This window comes from Panthera pardus, unplaced genomic scaffold (genome assembly GCF_024362965.1).
Source record: "Panthera pardus isolate Hobbes unplaced genomic scaffold, ASM2436296v1 HiC_scaffold_16, whole genome shotgun sequence".
NCBI classification, from domain to species: Eukaryota; Metazoa; Chordata; class Mammalia; order Carnivora; family Felidae; genus Panthera; species Panthera pardus.
The window spans coordinates 70,015,854-70,035,563 of NW_026526721.1; the positions used below are offsets into that span (position 1 = coordinate 70,015,854).

General features: G+C 46.7%; 1 protein-coding gene across 4 annotated transcripts in view; it reads right to left on the reverse strand.

The window, feature by feature from the left end:
• Positions 1 to 16,317: 16,317 nt before the first annotated feature.
• Positions 16,318 to 19,710, reverse strand: part of SLC12A8 (solute carrier family 12 member 8) — a 136,243-nt gene continuing 132,850 nt past the window's right edge. For all 4 annotated transcript variants that reach the window (XM_019448649.2, XM_019448651.2, XM_019448647.2 and 1 more), the window contains one exon: positions 16,318 to 16,815. In XM_019448649.2, coding sequence (XP_019304194.2) covers positions 16,653 to 16,815 — 163 coding nt within the window. In that variant the 3' untranslated portion in view covers positions 16,318 to 16,652. The remainder of the gene's footprint in view (positions 16,816 to 19,710) is intronic.

The following is a 19,710-nucleotide window of genomic DNA, read 5'->3' on the forward strand; positions in this document are numbered from 1 at the left end:
ATGATGTATCAAGAGAGTCTGGCTTTGAAGGGGAAGAGTGAAGGAGTAGGGAAGTTTTCCTTACTTTTAGGGGAAGAATTTGAGCATGGGAAGGGTCTATGTGGGAGAGAGAAAATCAGAGCTCTACGGAAGAGAAAAGATGGTGGTCAGGATAAGGTTTCTGAGAAGCAGGAGGAGATAGAATTCCTAGCACAGGCAGAGGGACTGGCCTTGGAAGGAGGAAAAGAGGAGAGGGGGCACAGCGAAGGGGTGTGGATTTCTGGCTGAGGACTTCCATTTTCTTTATTAAATAGCAAATATAAGATATCTGCTAAGTGTGAAGGGCCTGAAGCAGGAGCAGGGAGCAAATATATTCATTCACTTCCTGCGGTTGCTATCACAAAGTGCCACAAACCTGGTGGCTTAAAACAACAGAAGTTTATTCTCTCACAGACCTGGAGGCTGGAAGTTCAAAGTCAAGGAGTCAGCAGGGCCAGGCTCCCCCCTGAAGGCTCTAGGGGAGAATTCTTCCTTGCTTCGTCCTAATTTCTTCATTTTTTTTTAAGTTTATTTATTTTGAGACAGAGAATGGTAAAGGGATAGAGAGAGAGAGAGGGAGAGAGAGAATCCCAAGCAGTCTATGTGCTCACAGTGCAGAGCCTGGTGCGGGGCCCGATGTTACCAACTGTGAGGTCACAGCCTGAGCCGAAATCGAGACTTAGCCACCTAGGCACCTCGCTTCATCCTAATTTCTGGCTTGTGCACACATCACTGTAGTCACATGGCCTTCTCCCTTCATGTCTGTGTCTCCACATGGCCTTCTTAGAAGGACAACAGTCATTGGATTTAGGGCCCAGCCTAATCCGGGATTGTCTCCTTTTCACTTGATTACCTCTGCAAAGACCTTTTCAAGTAAAGTCACATTCACAGGTACCAGGGGTTAGGACTTGAACATATCTTTTTGGGGACACCAGTCTACCCAGGACGATGAAGACGTTTAGAAATAGTTGTAGAGTGGGAGAAACATGCTAGAATACCCAGCTCTGTCAAGGGTTCACGGATGTTGGTGGAGAGCGTCCAGCAGCACTAGCGGTTTCCAACTTGCCCCTCGTTGCTGACCAGTGTCCAGCATCCTTGGCCTGAGCTGGAGCACCTTAGCCTGTCCCACTTCGGGGTAGATTCCCTCCCACCAGGAACAAAGACTTCTGACCCCCCCTTGACGTCCCCTCCCCTCCTGTCTCAGCCTCTCCATCCCACTCAGTATAAGAACCTCTGCAAACAGAAGCAACCGACCCTGGAAGCACATGGCTTACAACAGAGGAGGAAGGATTTAAGCCCCCCCGGCACACTTACTACACCAGCACCATTTTTGTTCAGAGACCCAGAAACTGAAGAAGCCTACTGTCCCCTTTCTGAAATGTCAGGAATGGTTTCATTTTGCCCAGGTCCAGCTGAGCTGCTTGCTGGACCCCAGGCCTCAGGAGCCCTCGCTGCATCTCCACCAGCTGGTGTATTTGCCTTGAGGGCCAAGGTGAGATACAAACACCACAATTCCACCGCAAACCGCTGGGACCTCCTCCAGGGAGGAAGGCTTGCTCATGGCTTGGCCAGGCTCCCAAGCATCATGTACGGCAACCCTGAGTTCTAACTTAGACAGCTTGGGGTGGGTCCTCGAATGACCTTCCGTTTCTTGTCTGCCCATCTGAAAGGACCACTGCATTCCAAATAACATTCCTCCGATAAAATCGGTTACACACTGGAAACGTCAATGAGCCAGGAACATTCTCCGACGCAACAGGATTTTGATAAAGTGGTCTTATTTTGCAAAATCTTCCAGCATGAAAAATCCTCCCCGGAGCAGGCAGGGAAATTCCTAAGATGCCAGGACACTGGGCAAAGTGGCCAGAGCCCTAGGGAAAGAGCAGAATACTCAGAGGTGAACTTCCCACTGCGGGCAGAGGGGCCTGGGGTTTCAGGCATCACTTCATTCAGTCAATAAGTCGATACCTATTTGATGAGTGCCTCCCAAGTGCCGGGCCCTGATCCAGAGTCACTGGGGAGCCAATGTCTTCATGTGATTGCAAAGCTCCCTGCCTTTCAACAAGCAGCGGCAATCCAGTGGTGATCAGGTGCAAGACCCACACCTTTATCTCTCAGCTGGATTCCCCCTATCCCCTTGCCGCTCCTCTTTGCCTTGTGCTCTGAGTCTGGGGGGGTTTCACCTTCCTCTCTGGCTCCTTGGGCTCCCCCTTTGCCCCCTGCCATTCTTTTGGCCTTTCTCTTTTGCTTTCTGTTCAAAGGTGTCTCCTCCATGGGGCTGTTTCTGCTTACTTCCATCTCTACTTTTCTTCACGTCTCACTCTGCATCAGTGAGTGCCTCCTTGGTCATCCGTATCCCTACTTCTCCATCAGGCTCTTTTTTTTTCTCTCTCTCTCTCTTTGTATGGTTTTCTGCCAATCACCTACCTCATGCCTTATCTTTCTGTCCTTCTCTTTTCTGTTTCTTCTCTTTAACACACTATTACTTAGAACTAAAGGTGTTTAAAAAAATATTTGTGTTATCAACTTTTACATTCTCTGGGTTTTATTTTTAAAGTCATTGGAAGACCATGTGTACTTCTCTGTGTTGTCTGAATTTCTCACAAGGGCATGAGCAACTATTTGAAACTTTTTATTAAAATATGATCTACAGGGGCACCTGGGTGGCTGTCAGTTAAGCATCTGACTTCGGCTTAGGTCATGATCTCACAGTTCATGAATTCCAGCCCTGTGTCGGGCTCTGTGCTGACAGCTTAGAGCCTGGAGCCTGCCTCGGATTCTGTGTCTCCCTCTCTCTCTGCCCCTCCCCAGCTCACAATCTGTCTCTCTCTCTCAAAAATAAATAAACATTAAAAAAATGTTTTTAATAAAATATTATATACATAGAGGGGTGCCTGTGTGGCTCAGTTGGTTGAGCACCCGACTCTTGATTTTGGCTCAGGTCATGATCTCACAGTTTGTGGGTTCGAGCCCCGTGTCGGGCTCTGCGCTGACAGTACAGAGTCTGCTTGGGATTCTCCCTCTCCCTCTGCCCCTCTCCCCCTCAAAATAAATTAAACTTCAAAAAAATAAGCAGAGAGAAAAGTACACCTGTGCCATAAATATGCCATGCGGAGCTCAATGAACAGAGCGTTTGTGTAGTTAGCACTCAAAGGGAGAGATACCCATGTTCCCTTCCACTCTCCACCCCCACGGGTCACTGCCATCCCGAGTTCTTTCAGCATGGGTTAAACTAAATAACAGTTACATTATGAGTCTCATGATTTATCTGTTTTTAAAATTTGGAAAAAAGGAATATTTGAAGCTGTGGCTTTCATTACACAAAAGATCCCTCTAATCTCTGACCCACTGTGGACAATAAAAGATAAGTAAATCTCTCAAAGATAATAAATAATAAAAAAAAGATAATAAATGTCTCAAAATGTCCTGTTTCCAAAGGTCTTTGTTTCACATGAGCAAGCGGAAACATCGGGCCTGTGACATCTTTTGCTCCTTCCGAGTGGCCTCGGGGGTTGGGGGCTCCTCGTCAAGACAGCAGTAAAAACTCCACTGACTGAGCTGCAGGGACCTGAGCGATAGGCCCAGGACCTGCAAGAGGAGGGATGTGCCTGCAGAAGACACACAGAAGGCCAAACCTGAACTCATCTTCGGACACCAGCCCAGTGCCCTCTCCTCTACCTTGTACCATCCCCACTTTGTAAGGAGAGGATTGGCAAAGAGTGTGGGACAGGAAACAGGGCTGCATGCCTGCTAGCGGAGCAAATCTAAGGCTGGGTGCTCTGTGCTCTCTGCCAACAGGGGGTCATTTACTCGTGTAGGGAAACGGGTGCTGTCCACACACTGGTGTGGAGGCAGGCTAGGAACACACCCAGTTCTTCCTCCCCACCCAACCCAAATAGATCCTGTGCTCTCAGGGGCGCCTGCCTGGGTGGCTCAGTCAGTTAAACGTCTGATTTCCGCTCAGGTCATGAACTCGTGGTTCATGAGTTGGAGCCCCACGTCAGGCTCGGTGCTGACAGCTCAGAGCCTAGAGCCTGCTTCAGATTCTGTGTCTCCCTGTCTCTCTGTTCCTCCCCTGCTCGCACTCTGTCTCTCTCTCTCTCAAAAATAAAGAAAGATTTGAAAAAAGAAAAAAAACAAAACCTGGGTGCTCAGGCTCACACTCTGCAGGGACCTCTCCCAACACTTGTAGCCCTGTGCTTGGTGCTCTGGGGAGGCAAACCTACAGGGTCCCTGCCCTTGTCGGAGAGAAGGGTGGTCTGAAGGAGAGAGAGCAATTTGGGAAGAGGCCACATGTGTGAGAAGGGTTCTGAGCAGGATCTCCTGCGGAGATGGAGAAATGAATGAGAGTATGAAAACTAAGCATCAGACAGACCAGTGATTCTCAATCCTGGCTGGGTATTACAATTGCCAAGTGAGTTTTTACAAAATGCCAGTGCTTAGAACCCACCTACGTAATCCAAATCTCTGGCTATGGGGCTGGGGCATCAGTAGTCTTCAAAAGCTCCCAGGTGATTCTAATGTGCATCCAAGGTTGAAAACCACTGCCTTAAACTTAGTGCAGCGGGTAGGAGAGACTCAGTGTAAGCTTACAGCAGTAGAGGAATGTGATCAAAGTGGTTGCTCAAGAAGCATTTAGTGAGTACCTACTCAGTACCAACAGGCACCACGCTAGGCTCTGGGTACACAGAGATGAGGAAGATAGATATAGTCTCTGCCCTCGACTGGCCAGCAGATTAGGAGAAAGTACAGACCTACAAGTAAGTAGAAGAAGTTATTTTACAAAAGTATGAAGCAAGTCCTCTAAGAACATTGAGGATTTTCTGGAGAAAGCTTTCTTAGAGAGGTAATATCAGAATTTTTTCCTGAAGGAGTTTGTCAAGCAAAGAAAACAAAAGAGAACATTTTCAGTGCAAGAGAGAGTATTTGACACGGGTGCTGAGGACTACAGCAGGGACAAGACTCTGGAAAGAATGGTGAAAGCAAACACCAAGGCCCTGATTCTACTTGAGCTCTCAGTATCTGAGAGATGAGCTCAGGAAGGGGGAGGTAGGGACACCAGTGAGGAACCTCAGTAGTGATTCAGACAGGAAGTGATGGAGGCCTGGACCAAAGAATTGATGGCGGAAATGAAGAAGAGTGCAACCCAAGAGACATTTCCAAAAAGGGCAGCAGAGGGACACCGGGGCGGCTCAGTTGGTTGGGCATCCGACTTTGGCCTAACTCATGATCTCGCTGGTCCTGAGTTCTAGCCCCACGTTGGGCTCTGTGCTGACAGCTCAGAGCCTGGAGCCTGTTTCAGATTCTGTGTCTCCCTCTCTCTCTCTCTCCTCCTCCCCTACTCGCACTCTTTCTCTCTCAAAAACAAATAAACATTAAAAAAATTTAAAAAAAAGGGGGGGCAGCAGAATTTGGTAGCAGAACAGATGTAAGGAGAAAGAGAGAGACAAAGACAAACTAATTTTGGACAGCAGGACAACACGATACCATGGCCTTTGCAAAGATGGGACACCAGGTAGATTATATGAATTTCACCGAACTCCAAGACATCCACATGGAGATGTGTTCAAAAGGTTAACTGAAGGGCAGAAGCTGGAAGCTGGATTGTAGAAGGTAAGGAGGGAAAGTAAGGAGAGAAGGTGAAATATCCAGGTGTAAACCCTCTCTATACCAGTCATTTGGACACAAAAGAAAGAAAAATGGGATGGGACACAGCAGATCAGGCAAAGGTGTGTATTTGCCAGGACTGACCCGTGGGTGGTGGAAACAGGAGGAATTAGGAGGAAACAGGGGTTGCTGAGGAGCTAGGTCCATGAGGTACAAAAGCATGGCATACAACAAAAGAGGGGAATTTACCTTTAGGAAGGATGGGTGTTTCTTCATGGGGACACAGATGTCTGAGAAAACTCATTCCCAAGGGCCTGGATCCAGGTCAATACTCTCTAAAGCAGAGGCCAGGAAACTGTTTCCATAAAGGGCCAGACAGTCAATATTTTAGGCGTGTGGGCCATATGTTCTCTGTCACAACTGCTCACCTCTGCTACAGTAGTGCCTAAGCAGTCACAGACAACATGTGACTGAATGGGCAGAACTGCAATAAAACCTTATTTTGAGGGGTGCCTGGGTGGTTCCTGAGATTGAGTCCCGTTGGGATTCTCTCTCTGCCTCTCCTGTGCACACGCTCACACTCTCTCTCTCTCTCAAAATAAGTAAATAAACATGAAAAAGAATTTAAAAACAGGCAATGGTTAAAATGGCTCATTTTATGAATTTCACCTCAATTAAAATAACAACAAGCCCTGCCCTCGATTTGACCCAGGGGGCTATAGTTTGCCAATGCCTGCTCTAGAAGTAAAGGATGAGCAGCTGAGGACCTACAGAGAGAAGAGAAGAGCTGGACTTTCTTCCACGGGGACTGTGGACTGTGAGCAATGAATGATCTGAGTTCAAATCCAGATCTGCCACTTACCAGCTATGGGGTCTTGAGTACATTACTTCATTTTCCTGAGCCTTAATTTCCTCATCTGTAAAATAGGGGAAACAGCAGTACCTACCTCACTGAGTTGTTCTGAGGATCAAACGAGACGATGCATATGGGTATCTAGTATAACACCTGGTTCAGGAAAGATTTTATTTAATTTTTAAGGATTGACCATGAATTGCAGGACCCCAGCTGCAGTTGAGTATCATGACCATGGAGCCCTAGCAACCTAAGGGGTGGGACTGGAAAGAAGGGAGGATTTGGGGGCTGGGGCAGAAAGCAAGGGGAGGGTTGCACTAGCTAATGGCAGAGAGAACAAAACATATATATCCAGGTCTACAGATAAATAGACCCACAGCTACAAGCAAACACACACACACACACCTGTGCACTCACATGCACACCAAGGTGATACAACCCAACTCCACTATTCTTAGTGGAATGAGGTTGTGAGATGCTTTGTCTCTGGCTAATCAGTGTGGCCCATGGGGAAGTGCCTCCCTGCAGGGCGGTTTATTGGACCCCGGCACAGACCAGCTTACCTCGCCAGCACACATCACATAAAGCTCTGGTCTGGGAGTGCTAACGCCTATCACAGAGGCTGGAGATAATAAAGACAACTAATCTCAGATTCGGGTCAGCCCAAAGCCTTTCCACCTGTACTTCTCAAACTTGAGAGAATCACCTGGGGAAGCAGTTGCTTAGGCTGATTCAGTAGATCTGATTTAGTAGGTCTGGCAAGGGCCCAGGAATCTCAATTTAGCAAAAAATCCCAGGTGATTTCTTACCTTAGTGATCTGAGAACCACACTTTCAGAAATAAGGCTTTGCCCCCTCATCTCTGAACACAGCTGTATGATAGAATGATGGGATCCCCAAATTCGTTCCTGGAACTGCAGCCAGAGAGCATGATCCACCCCTATCTCTTACGCTTCTAGCTACTGCTTGTGGGGAAAAGATAAGCTCAGGCCGGGTGTCTTGGGGTAACATGACTAATTCTAAAACAGACGTGAAGATTTTCCAGGGCACTGGGTTTCCCCAGAAAAGTAAAACTTCAGTCCAGAGAAGAACTGATCTAATCTCTTCAGTCGATTAGAAAATCTTGCAGATAATTACTCTTCTCAGAACACTTTGGTTGAAACATCCAAGTGCAGTCTATTCCAAGCCCAGTTCCTCTCTTCCTGGCCATCCAAGAAGTCTGTACCCAATTATTGCACACCTTGGTGTGCATCCTAGAACACTCTGCTTCCAGCACCTACAGACTGAGCTACAAAGCAACTGCTGTCATCTGGTTTCACAGTTTCTTCCTTCCTTTCTTTCTTTCTTCTTTCTTTCTTTCTTTCTTTCTTTCTTTCAGAGTTTTGCACATATAGACTTCAATACTTACCAAGTGAGTGACTGAACAAATCCATGATAGGTTGGATAAGTTGACAGAGCACATAAAAAAGATTTAAAACCACGAATTGGGATGATTTATAACTGAAGGTCTTTCATCTGGTTAGGCAAAAAAGACCACAGGTCATGAATAAAAGAGCGCCTGAACCATAATCGCTGTCACTCACTACACACACATACACACATATGCATGCATGCAAACCCACACAATTTATCTCAATAAATGCCATTCTTTTGGGGTGCCTAAGTGGCTCAATTGGTTAAGCGTCTGATTCTTGATTTTGGCTCAGGTCATGATCTTAGGGTTTCGTGAGTTGTAGCCCCACGTCAGGCTCCATGCTGACTGTGCAGAGCCTGCTTGGGATTCTCTCTCTCTCCCTCTCCCTCTGCCCCTCCCCACTCTCAAAATAAATAGACTTCTAAAAAACTTAAAAATAAATACATGATATTCTTTCAAGTTAGCCCTTTGAGAGGTCATGTCAGTCCTCAAAATGTGTTGTGTTGGGATCTCAACTTTGGAAATTGCCTCAAGAGTCAGTTGGCTCTGTGCTCACACTTCATTTTTGACCCAAAGAAGAAAATTTAGCTTGATTGGTCCCCTTATTCCGACTGGGTTCCTAGTGATTTGGGGGTGCTTCCAGAATTCAAATGAACCCTCAAGGAATAAAAACTTGCCATTCATTAGAATATTCACAGGCTCTGAAGAGAATACTAAACATGGAATTCTATGCACAATTTAAGGAATGGCAGAACCATTGGATCAAGTGTGGTGAAACAACATGGAACAGATTAGGAGATTCACTCATTTGCCATCAATAAGGAACCCACTCCAGCTGTTTACATCCTGAGCACAGTGGCAGAGGGTGGCAGACAGCAGCCAGAGGCCCACCAACCCTGATTCCTCTCCTTCCTGAACACACAGCTGCTCTGTATTTCCCAGTCAGTCTTCCCTTTAGACAGTCTATATGTCTAGTTCTGGCCAATGGAGCATAGGAGGAAGTGACATGAGCCCTTTTAGCCCTGGGCCCAAAAACTTCTATGGCATCCTCCACGTGTCCCTTTCTTCTTCCACCTACCACTGGATGTTGAGAATTCAGGGAAAGACCCTGCCTGCCTAGACAATGTTTGACTACTAAACAAAAGGAACCTAGGTCCCTGAATTACAGTGAAGAGAACTCTCATCCCCTTCTCACTTATATCAGACCGGAACATGAGCCAGAAATAAATGTGTAAAGTGTCAAGTCAATGAGATTTGAGGGCTATTTGTTGCAGCAGCAAGTCTACCCTGACTGATACAGACACACATAGTTACACAGAATAGCCCATCTGATAAGCAGCTCAGTTAGAAGCCGACACTGCCATTTGGAGCATCTGCCCTTGTGACTTTCAGTTTGGGGTTCATATCTGAAAGCAGGGCTGTTTTCTCCATCTTCGACCTATTATCACGTATGCTGCAGGTCACATCACAAAGATCAGTGTTCATCAAGCCCTTCTGCTGGCTGCTGGGGGATAGCTACTAATCCTTTGAAATGCCACTCACCCTCAAGGCTTCCCAAAGTGAATCGGATGTAGACCACATGGCCCCTATTTTAAGCCAGGTTTCACATTTGGTGAGTCCAGCTTCTTTTATATAGTGACTTCTCTAACAGACAGGAAAGTGCATATACACACAGATACAGACACACAGACACACAGACAGACACACACACACACACACACACACACACACACTTGTGTTTTCAAACAAAAAATAAAACAGGGAAAAGCCCAGGCTCTCCATTAGAGACTCATTTATAGAACTCCTTCTGCCTCTTTTGGAAGAAGGCTGTGGCCACCCTCACCTCAGTGAATGGTGGTGAGGGTCAACTGCTATCCAACCTCCACTCACTCCCAGCCCATCAGACTAGGGAACAGAGAAAGGGTACCAGCCTCGATGCTGCAAGATGGGCTGCCTGCCCAGGAGCAGAGCCAACTGGGGACCCCCTGATGCTGGTGGGCCTTTCTTGCCATCTGCTTTGCCTTTTACTTGAGTATGACCTTCTCCCCAAGAAGAGTACCTTGTCAAGAGTCAGGGGCTTATGTCTCCACTCACTGCCTCAAACTGACAAACTGGCATCTATTTCTGCTCACGAGGCCCCTCAAAGGAGCCCAGGCACATCTCCCAGATGCAGGGATGCTGAGCAGTGTGTGATGAGTACAGACTTCGGCATTCCCCTGTCCGTGGAAAAGTGCAAACAGTACAGAATTACTGCCCTTCCTCCCCCCCACAACCCATGTAACCACTATCTGATCTTCTCCTCCTGGGCTCTATGTAGACACCGAGGGGATAAGACATAGCAAGAAAGTGGGTTATTTGCTCTAGAGTAAGTCTTGGTTCAAATAAACTGGTGAGTAGGTTTTTTGATATTTAAGAAAAACACCCAAGGCTCTGGGAAGGGAAGAGAAGGGAGAAGCTTGAGAGGAGAAGTGGTATAGGAATGTGGCCAAAGAATCTGATAAGCTGAGGGGGTGATGGGGAAGCGCAGATTGAAATGGCAGGAGGCAACTCTGCCGGCTTGCCTCGCTCTTGCGCATGCGCAGATTTCCTGCTGCCGACTAGCGAAGGTGTGTCCCACTATGTCTGCGGCTGAAGCAGTAGGACTCCACTCTGCTATGAAATTTCAGGCTAGTAGACGCCAAGAATCAGTGCAATGATTCGTGGATTTTTTTTTCTTTCTGTGTCCCCCCCCCCCCCCCCCCCCCCCAGTTAAGTGACACGGAATCAGCAGCGCTGGTAGAAGAACCCTTTTATGACACCTCCTCCACCTTTATTTCCTCCCCCCCAAAAATGTGCATCTCATCTTAGTACTCACAATGCCACTTGGAGTCAGGAAGGACTTACAATTCCCATTCCACAGAGAAGGACATCAAGGATCAGAGAGGCTAAAAAGCCTCCCTAAGATCGCAGAGCTGGTAAGTGGTAGAGCCAGGATTCAAACGGAGATTTGCTTCCCCAAATCCCATGAATTTGCAACTACACCAAACTCCCTCCAAGTGAATCCACTTAAGAGTCAAAGGTAGGAAGAAGAGTCATTATGCTGAAGGGAAGACCTTGCATTCTCTTGCTTTGGTCCTTCTGTCTCATTTGTCCTTGAACTTCATTCTGCTGTTTCACAAGCCTTGCCATATCCTCTGCCCAACCTGGTTCAAAACCCACTTCCCCAAAAAGTCTCCTGGATGTCTTCCTCCCTCCATGTCTCCTCAGCATGTGTGAATTCAACTTGTAGAGTGTCATTTGGCTGTATGCTGCACTGCTGTGTGGCTGTGTACCTCCATTGTCTCCCTGGTCCTCAGCCCCCAAAGATGGCCCTGAACCTATGAAACATTTCTTACATGGTCAAAGGAACTTTGCAGATGGAGTTCAACTAAGGACCCTGAGATGGGGAGAATATGCCGGATTATCCAGTGAGCCCAATGTCATCGCACGGGTCCTTGAAGGCAGAAGGGATGTGAAGGTGATCTGGCTGCGACATCTGTCACCCCACTGACAGCCAGGGTTGATTTGGCTGATCTGGCTGGCTAGGCGGGTGTGTCCCCTTCCTCCCTCGTGGCTCGATGTGTGTCCCTCCAGAAGCTGCGTGCTTGGTGGAAGAGGATGACCTTCCCTGATACAGGTGGACCGTTCTTCAGCTAAGTGTATAGGGGTAGCTGCTCTCTCCTGCTAGGATCTCCAAACAAGCTCTTAAAAGCAGGAGAGGGAGACAGTGGAGTTGGAGAATATGTGGTAACAGAAGCAGAGGCCAGAGCACAAATGATGGCTGGTTGCTGGCTCGGGAGATGGACGGGCCCACCACCGAGGCCCGCAGGCAGCCTCTAGAAGCTGCAAAAAGCAAGGAAATCTCCTATAGACCTTCTGGAAGGAACGTGGCCTTGCCGATGCCGTGATTTTTAGCCCAGTGAGACCCACTCCTAGAACCGTACGTAAGAGAATATATTTGTGTTGCTCTAAGCCACTAACTCTGTGGTAATTGTTACAGCAGGGGATAGGAAAGTAACACAGCAGGACGGAGGACTCTATCTGTTCTCTTCTTACCCTGCACCTCCTCCTGCCCTGACAGCCCATCCTCACCAGCTACTAGTGCGGCTGGGACTCAGAACACAGCGGGCCTTCTGGGAACCTCGGGTGATTGGTCCCTGCCCCTGCAGATTTCAGGGCTGGTTCTGCGGCCTCTTCCTCCACTTGCTCTGACCTCAGGAGTGAAAGCCCACCACTCGCCCCCCTTCCCTTTCCAGTGCAGAAGGTCAACATGTGTCCAGGTAGGAGTGGAGCTGAAGCTGGAGTGTTCCTGGATCGTGCTTACTTAACTCCTATAAGGATCTTCTGATAAAGTCCCATAAAATATTGAAGACGGGTTTTTGTTATCATTTCTCAGCCTTCCCTTCTCCTAGCACACAGAGTGGGCTACAAGCCCCTTCAGGACCTGGCCCTTGCCTTGTGATTTTCTCGCCTCACACTGCCTCACTCTTTTGCCTCTGAAATCTTGAATCACCACAAACACCTTTCATCACGCTGTCCCCTCTGTTGGGAATGTCTCGCCTCTCCTCTCTTCGGCAAGTGCTTGGATGCAGGTCAGATATCTCCTCCTCTAGGGAGCCCCCCCCTGACTGCTATCAAGGGTGGCTTAGGGCTTCTCTGCCTATTCACAATCCCTGTGTCTGCCTCTGTCACTGCTCTTACTGCTTCTGGGGTCCCTTCAGTTCTCCTCACTTTCCTCCTCTGCCCATGGAGAGGATGGAGCTACCACCCAAGCTCCCTCTGCCACACCACGGCAGAAGCAAGGAACATTTCTGGCCCCACCCCACCTGGCTTCTTATATTTGCTCCTCCCCATGGGAGCAGGAGGCCAATCTGATTGGTCAAAGCTGGGACCACGTTTCATTGGCGAACAGGACCCAGAATTGAAAGGCAATGTGTGGTCACCTTATGATCTCTGCTCATCTGTTACTGGGTGATGAGGTCAGCTGGTCATTCTCTCTCTTAATTCCAGCTCCTCATCCCAGAGTCTTTGGGAGAAGTGATATATATTCAAAAGGAACAAAGTTAGACACCACAGGCCTCGCTTCGATCTTCTGACCTCAGCCGCATTCTCCACTACTGCTCTTACACCTTTGTCCAGGTATTAATACATAAATTGGAACATTGTTTCCCATCCTTAAATATACATCCTCATTCAGAAACCTGGAGAGGAGGAAGGCAGATGGAATCCTGAACCTCGAACTTCCACATTAATTTATAATTGTTTATACAGGATATACTCTATTGTGTAGGTCAGAGGACTTGTTAGCATGACTCCCAGAGACATCTGAGCCCTGACAATCAGGGCTGGTTCCCAGCCCTGAACTCAAGGATGTTCTAGAATGGGGCTGTACTCACCCTGGAAGTGTGAGGGTGGTGGCTGAGTTCATCTCTGTTTGAATGGCCTGTAGTCATATTTTTACATTATAAAGCTCTGAGATTGGTGAGGGGTACCTGGCTCAGGTGAGGTGGTCTTGGGCATGTATACAGTGGCTCCAGCCATGGATGGATAGATGGATGGGAAGGTCAATGGATGGGTGGGTGGGGGCGGTGGGTAGATAAATGGCTAGATCAATACATGAGTGGGTAGGTGGATAGATAGATGGGGGAAGGATAGATCATTGGATAGATTAATCAATAGACAGCATGGCCTGAAAGGTGACAGTCATGGTCCTAGAAGGTGTCATATGACCCTCACTCATTCACATTCTCATCCACGACAGTGTACCCCTTGGTAAAATCTTTAGGCCAGAACCTTCCCCTCCACCTATTTTAGAAAATGCTCCTAGTCTCACTGCCATAAACCCCGACTACGCTGACAGTTTTGAGCAGCCTTTGGATAAGCAAACTGTCTGAATGATCCAGTGACATCTGTGTCTCATTTTTCTGACAACTGTACTTACTTCTGGCAACATCCCTTATGTGCCACCTCAGATCCTCTCTGACCCACCTGTCTCTGGGGCCAAGGCCACTTGTTCCATCTCAGCCACCACTGTAGTGACCAGTTCTGCTAGGCTCCAGCCAATTTCCCGCAGAATAAGGTTGCTGCTTCCTGCAGAACTTGCTAGGTGCTCACAGAGTGCAAATCACAAGTATGGTCAGGACTGAAGCAGGGAGGTGGTTTAAGTCTCATGGCTAAACTTTGTGGGAAACAAAAACCAGTGGCTGAACTCTCATCCTTTTCTCCCTCTGCAAGAAGGTCTTGAGATGCAGGTGTCCCTACAGTCTCTCAGAAGGGTCCTTCGAGATGGAGCGTTTAGCTGCCCCTGATGCTAAAGCGTTGCTCATTCAATGTGGAGCCTCTTTCCCTGCTTCAGTCCTGTTTCCTTTCGCTCCTGCTTCCCTGGGCGCACCAGGGAACTTCTGCTTCCTGCAGATCCCAGGCTATCATCTGATTATTGTTGTACTGGTTACTATGACCATTTACACAATATGGTTTGGGTGAAACACAAGATTTTTGGACCTAATAAGATGGTTCGGTGTGTTTAGCATCTGCCTCCCACACAAGACTGTGAGCTATTCGTTTAGGTATCCCCAACACTGAGGGGAATGCTGAAATTCTATACCCTGTCCTTCTCTTACTCTTTTCTATAACATGAATCAGATTGGCAAAGTTCTCACCCTGGATACTTGAATCCTCTGCTGTGTGTGGTTTTCAAGCTCAGTACCACCTTTTTCAGAGGCATTACTTTTTTAGCTTGTTATGCAGAATCCAAAAGAGTAAAACGCAGAATTGTTAAAGGCTTGAAAGCTGAAAAGGGGTACCCCCAAAGATAGCCACATCCCAATCCTTAAGGCTCTTGAGACGAGGAGATGATCCTGGATTGCGTGCACCCTGAATGCAACCACACGTATCCTTATGAGTGAGGCAGAGGCTGACACTCACAGAGGAGATGCGGTGTGACCATGGAGCAGAGAGATTTGAAGATGTTGTCTGTGAAGACAGGAGTAATGTGGCCACAGGGTAAAGACAGCCTGCAGCCACCAGCAGCTGGAAGAGGCAAGGATGGCATCTTCCCCAGTAATCAGAGCCCCTGGAGGGAGCACAGCCCTGCTAACACCTTAATTTCAGTGACTGACTTCGCACGGTGAGAGAAGACATTTCAGAAACGAGGGCAGTTTCTTCTTGAAAAGGGCCCTCAGAGATCACCAACTCAGGCCTTCATGAATATAGTCCATTGCATTATGGTGTTGCTATTTCCCACATGCCTATTGGGTTTGTTTTCTTTAACCCAAACAGTGCCTGAACAGTAATCATAAATGTGGCCTCATTTTCTAGGAGAGAATGAGATCCAACTGGCTTCTCATCATGACCTTCCCATCCCTGCTTGCTTTAGCCCATTCCATCCAGCGGGCCAGTGCTCCTCAACACAGGGCCCAAGGATGGCTCATGTGGAATCACTGGGACACATTAAAAATGTAAAGACCAGGACTCTGCCCCAAACCTACTGAATAAAAAACCCTATGGATGAGGTGCAGAAATCTGCACATTTAACAGGCCTCCCAAGTGAGTCTCAGCACACTGGCTTGAGAACGTCTACTACAGAAGAAAGGGGTCAGAACGGACCCAATGGCATGTCCCTCCGGCTCAGTGGTGAAACCACCGACTCTGGGCCAGGTGCTGAATTTACCAGGGGAAGCTACTGCCCTGGCCTCCAGGACTGCGTGCTTGTGATGAGTGCCACCCTGAGCTCACAGAGGAACCAAAAGAGTCTTGTCCCCTCATGCGTTCATCCTGCAAAACAGCTGCAAAGGTGTCCACAGAGCTGGGGACCACAAAGGCTTTTGAGAACGTGAGTCACTATTAGGTATTTCATGGTAATTTAACTTTTTCATTAAAAAGACCTTCCCTAAACAATAATGGCTTACAAATGCATGTGCCCTTTGATCTTGCAATTCCACTTCTGGGAATGTATCCTACGCATACACTTTATGCTTGTACATATGTACAATATTATTCACTGCAGAACTGATTATAGCAGCGTAAGATTGGAAACAATCCAAATGTCATCATTGTGGAATTGATGAAATAAATTATACCACTTTCATACAATGAAAAATGATGAGGAAACCGTATATGCATTGATGTGGAAATGTCTCCAAGTTAAGGGGAAAAGCAAGGTACAGAACATATATATAACATTTTACCTTTTGTGGATAAAAAAGGAGTAGAAGGAATCCACATTCCTATTTACTTGTGTATTCATAAAGACATGCTGGAAGTATATATAAGAACAGTGACTACGTCTGGGACAGGGGGTGAACACAGGGGAAACGAGGATGGGAGGGAGAGTTTTCACTCTATATGATTATCCTTTGGGGTTTATAACCATGTGAGTGTATTATTTATTCAAAAAATAAATAATACAATAAAATTTAAAATAACCATTTATTGTGGCCTTCAGAACAAGCAACCTGGGCTGACTCTCCACACCTACAAGTCTTGATGTTTGTTGTGGAGCTCTTCACACTGGGTGCATGTTGAGGAGGCCACAGCCACTCCAGTGGTTACCCTGGTGAGATGTGGTGCTCCAGACCAGAGTGCAGATGTCCATTTTCCAGAACAACAGTGGGAGGACAGGTCTTTGAGTTTCTTACTGAGGAGAATCAGCATCATGAAGGTTCTGAGATCCAGATCAATTGTGCACAGGACAGCTCCAAGAAAGGAGGGCCCTTGGGCTGCCTACTACTAAGCACTCAGTACCCTAGTACTGAGACATCAGCTGTTCCCGACTCACAAAGGAAGAATGGTGGTAGCGATCCCGAGTAGCGAAGTCTGCGTTCTCCTGGGTGAGCTGAGTCATTTCCATGTCAACCCTAGCCAGGGATGGCGCCAAAATTATCTGCTCTTGGGGAGATCTCAAGCTCCTTCAGTGAGAGAAACACAGAGGGCAGTCAGAAAGAAAGACGAAGTACTGTAACAGCAGAGATGAGTCTCCTCTGGGATAGAGTAACAATTTACAAAAATGTCATTGTGCTATTATTTTGTACTTATTATTTAATATGGATTTAAATAAAATAACTGCGGAACACTATGTGTATAATAGTTTATGAACCCAAACTGTAATAAATATATATCAAAATAAGGGGAGAGAGTGAGATTTATCTCTCTTTAGTAGAAACAGGTAAAACTGCATCCACCCCATAGGAGGCAACCCACAAAGATAACCATCCAAATGGTATCAAGTTGGAGCTCTACAGCTTTGCTTTGTTTTTTTTGTTTGTTTGTTTGTTTTTTTTGTCAAATGAAATCATGGAACGGAGAGGCTGGAAAACTGAGAAGAGTAGGAAGAGAAACTCCCTCTTTGGTTCTTTGGAAAGGAAGTTGAATGAGGAATGGTTCCCAGGGCTAAGGTTTACATAGGAACCAGCTACGATGGGAACTGCAAAGGCTTTTGACACTTTGTTGGCCTGAAGACAAAAAGCAAGTCCTGATATGGATTCCATTGTCCCTGAAGTGTCTACATACAGTTGGAGTTAAAATAATCCGGTAAGGGAAAATGTCTGGGATACAAGAGGAAAGTGCTAGAGGCAGAATGCAGTAAGGAAAGATCAGACGGGCAGTCAGGGTACCTATTGAAGATGGATAGTCACAGCTCTGCCACTAGTTAGCCTAACGGCCCCAGGCAAACCTCTTCACCTCCGGTGCCTCTATTTTTCTCATCTTTTAGTCCCTATCAATTCTGTCAGTCTGTGTTAGGTCCTTAAGTCATACCTTAAGCATGGATTTCCTTGTTAAAATTTTACTTAAAAAGAATCATCTACTTCATGAGTAGTAATGTGCGAGTTGTTTAAAGAATATATTTGAGGGGCGCCTGGGTGGCTCAGGTCATGATCTCATGGTCCGTGAGTTCGAGCCCCGCGTCGGGCTCTGTGCCGGCAGCTCAGACAGAGCCTGGAGCCTGTTTCAGATTCTGTGTCTCCCTCTCTCTGACCCTCCCCCGTTCATGCTCTGTCTCTCTCTGTCTCAAAAATAAATAAACGTTAAAAAAAATTTAAAAAAAATAAATAAAGAATATATTTGACAATTATTTTTAAAAGGTTCTAAGCTTGTGGAACGTCAGCAGAAAGCTCCAGCTGTCTGCTGCAAGATGTGCTGTTACAGAAGTTCAGATCACAGGACTACAGCTTGCAGCTGCTTGCTGAGAACATACCCAAATCAGAAAGATGGGAGGTTTTCTGAGAAATGAGTTAATTTCTCTAAAGGTTGGATCTCCAGGAAGTGAGGTTAGGAGGTGACAAAAATGCCATGCCACTCAACATATAAGTGTTTTTGCTGATGTATTTTTTTGTTAATGCCTTTTTTTTTTTTTTTTTTTTTTTTTTTTTTTTAGCTGAAACCATTGCATTCTTCTGGGTTCGGGGAAATAATATGCTTCACTTTTACAGCAGAATGGCCTGAGAATTCTCACCTGGGCAGTTGCTAGGACTTCTAAAAGAAAGTTCTCTCAAGGCAAGGTCAGGCCAATTTCACATAATTCTGGGAATTATATGTGTAACAGAGGAAATAACATAGCCTAAGTCCTTTGCCCAAACACATTCTACAATATTATTCTTCTTGGGTTTTGAAGAGCCTCTAGGACTATAGTTGTGGTGGGTGGATGGAACAAAACCTTCCAAACTACAAAACAGAAAACACAGCTAGCAATTTCTACTTTTAAATGAATCACCATGTCTTGGTCCTTTCACCCTCCTGAATAACCACCAGGGTACCTCACCCTGTAGCCATGTGAGGCCAGCAAGTGTGATGTTGACACTTAGCTGAGGCCTCCACCACCCACTTTACAAGCCCACAGAGCTTTCAATAGTGTGCACTGGGTTCCATTCCAATCAAAGCACTATCCTTTTCTAGGAGGAATAATCTCCTCCTAGAACACTGCTTTTTCTACATAGTACTACAGTGACCTCAGAGGTGAGATTCCTCGAGTTCAGAGTGCAGCTTAAGGAGTAGTGACCTCTCATGGTCATTTATAGGCTTTAAACCCAGACATGCCTAAAAATATTCCTGCCAATCAGATAAGGCCAAATACTGTCAATCACACATCACTTGCAGCTAGCTCCAGATTCTGTAGGTGACTTCTACACAGAATCTATGTCCACTCAAACTCTACTTTCCCCTAGGACTAAGTGTTAGGGGAAAATGCCAGTGTGTTGTGACATGTCATCCAACCTGGTGCCTCAGACTGGAAGAGAGGCCAAGAGGTGACCCGCCCCCTTCTATAGCTAGGCAAAGGATGTGAGCCCAGCTTCCAGGCAGACAGGGGTTCTCCACACACACACCACCTCCTCCCAGCCCTTTCCCTGTTGGTTTCCATGGCCCCTGCTCCTTTTTGTCATCATCCTAGGCTCTAACACCTAGGTTTCATCTCTTCACCAACTTGAACAGATTGCTAGTGCTTATAAAGAGTTGTCTTTAAAACAATTCTTAGGAGGGAAGAATGGGGAGTTAGTTTAATGGGTATAGGCCTTCTGTTTTGTAGATGGAGAGTTCTGGAGACGGATGGTGCGGATGGTTGCATGACGATGTGAATGGACTTAATGCCACTGAACTGTATGCTTAAAAATGGCTAAGATGGCAAGGTTTATGATACGTGTATTTTACCACAATAAAAAAAAACTGGGGCAAGAGGATTCTGAACTGACATATGGGATCAATGGGAAAGGCTCCCATTATCCATTAGCAATGTCAGGGCATGGAAGGTGCAAATACTATTAAGTACGACCCCGATATCTATAGTTTCAGAAACAAACCAACAAAATGAA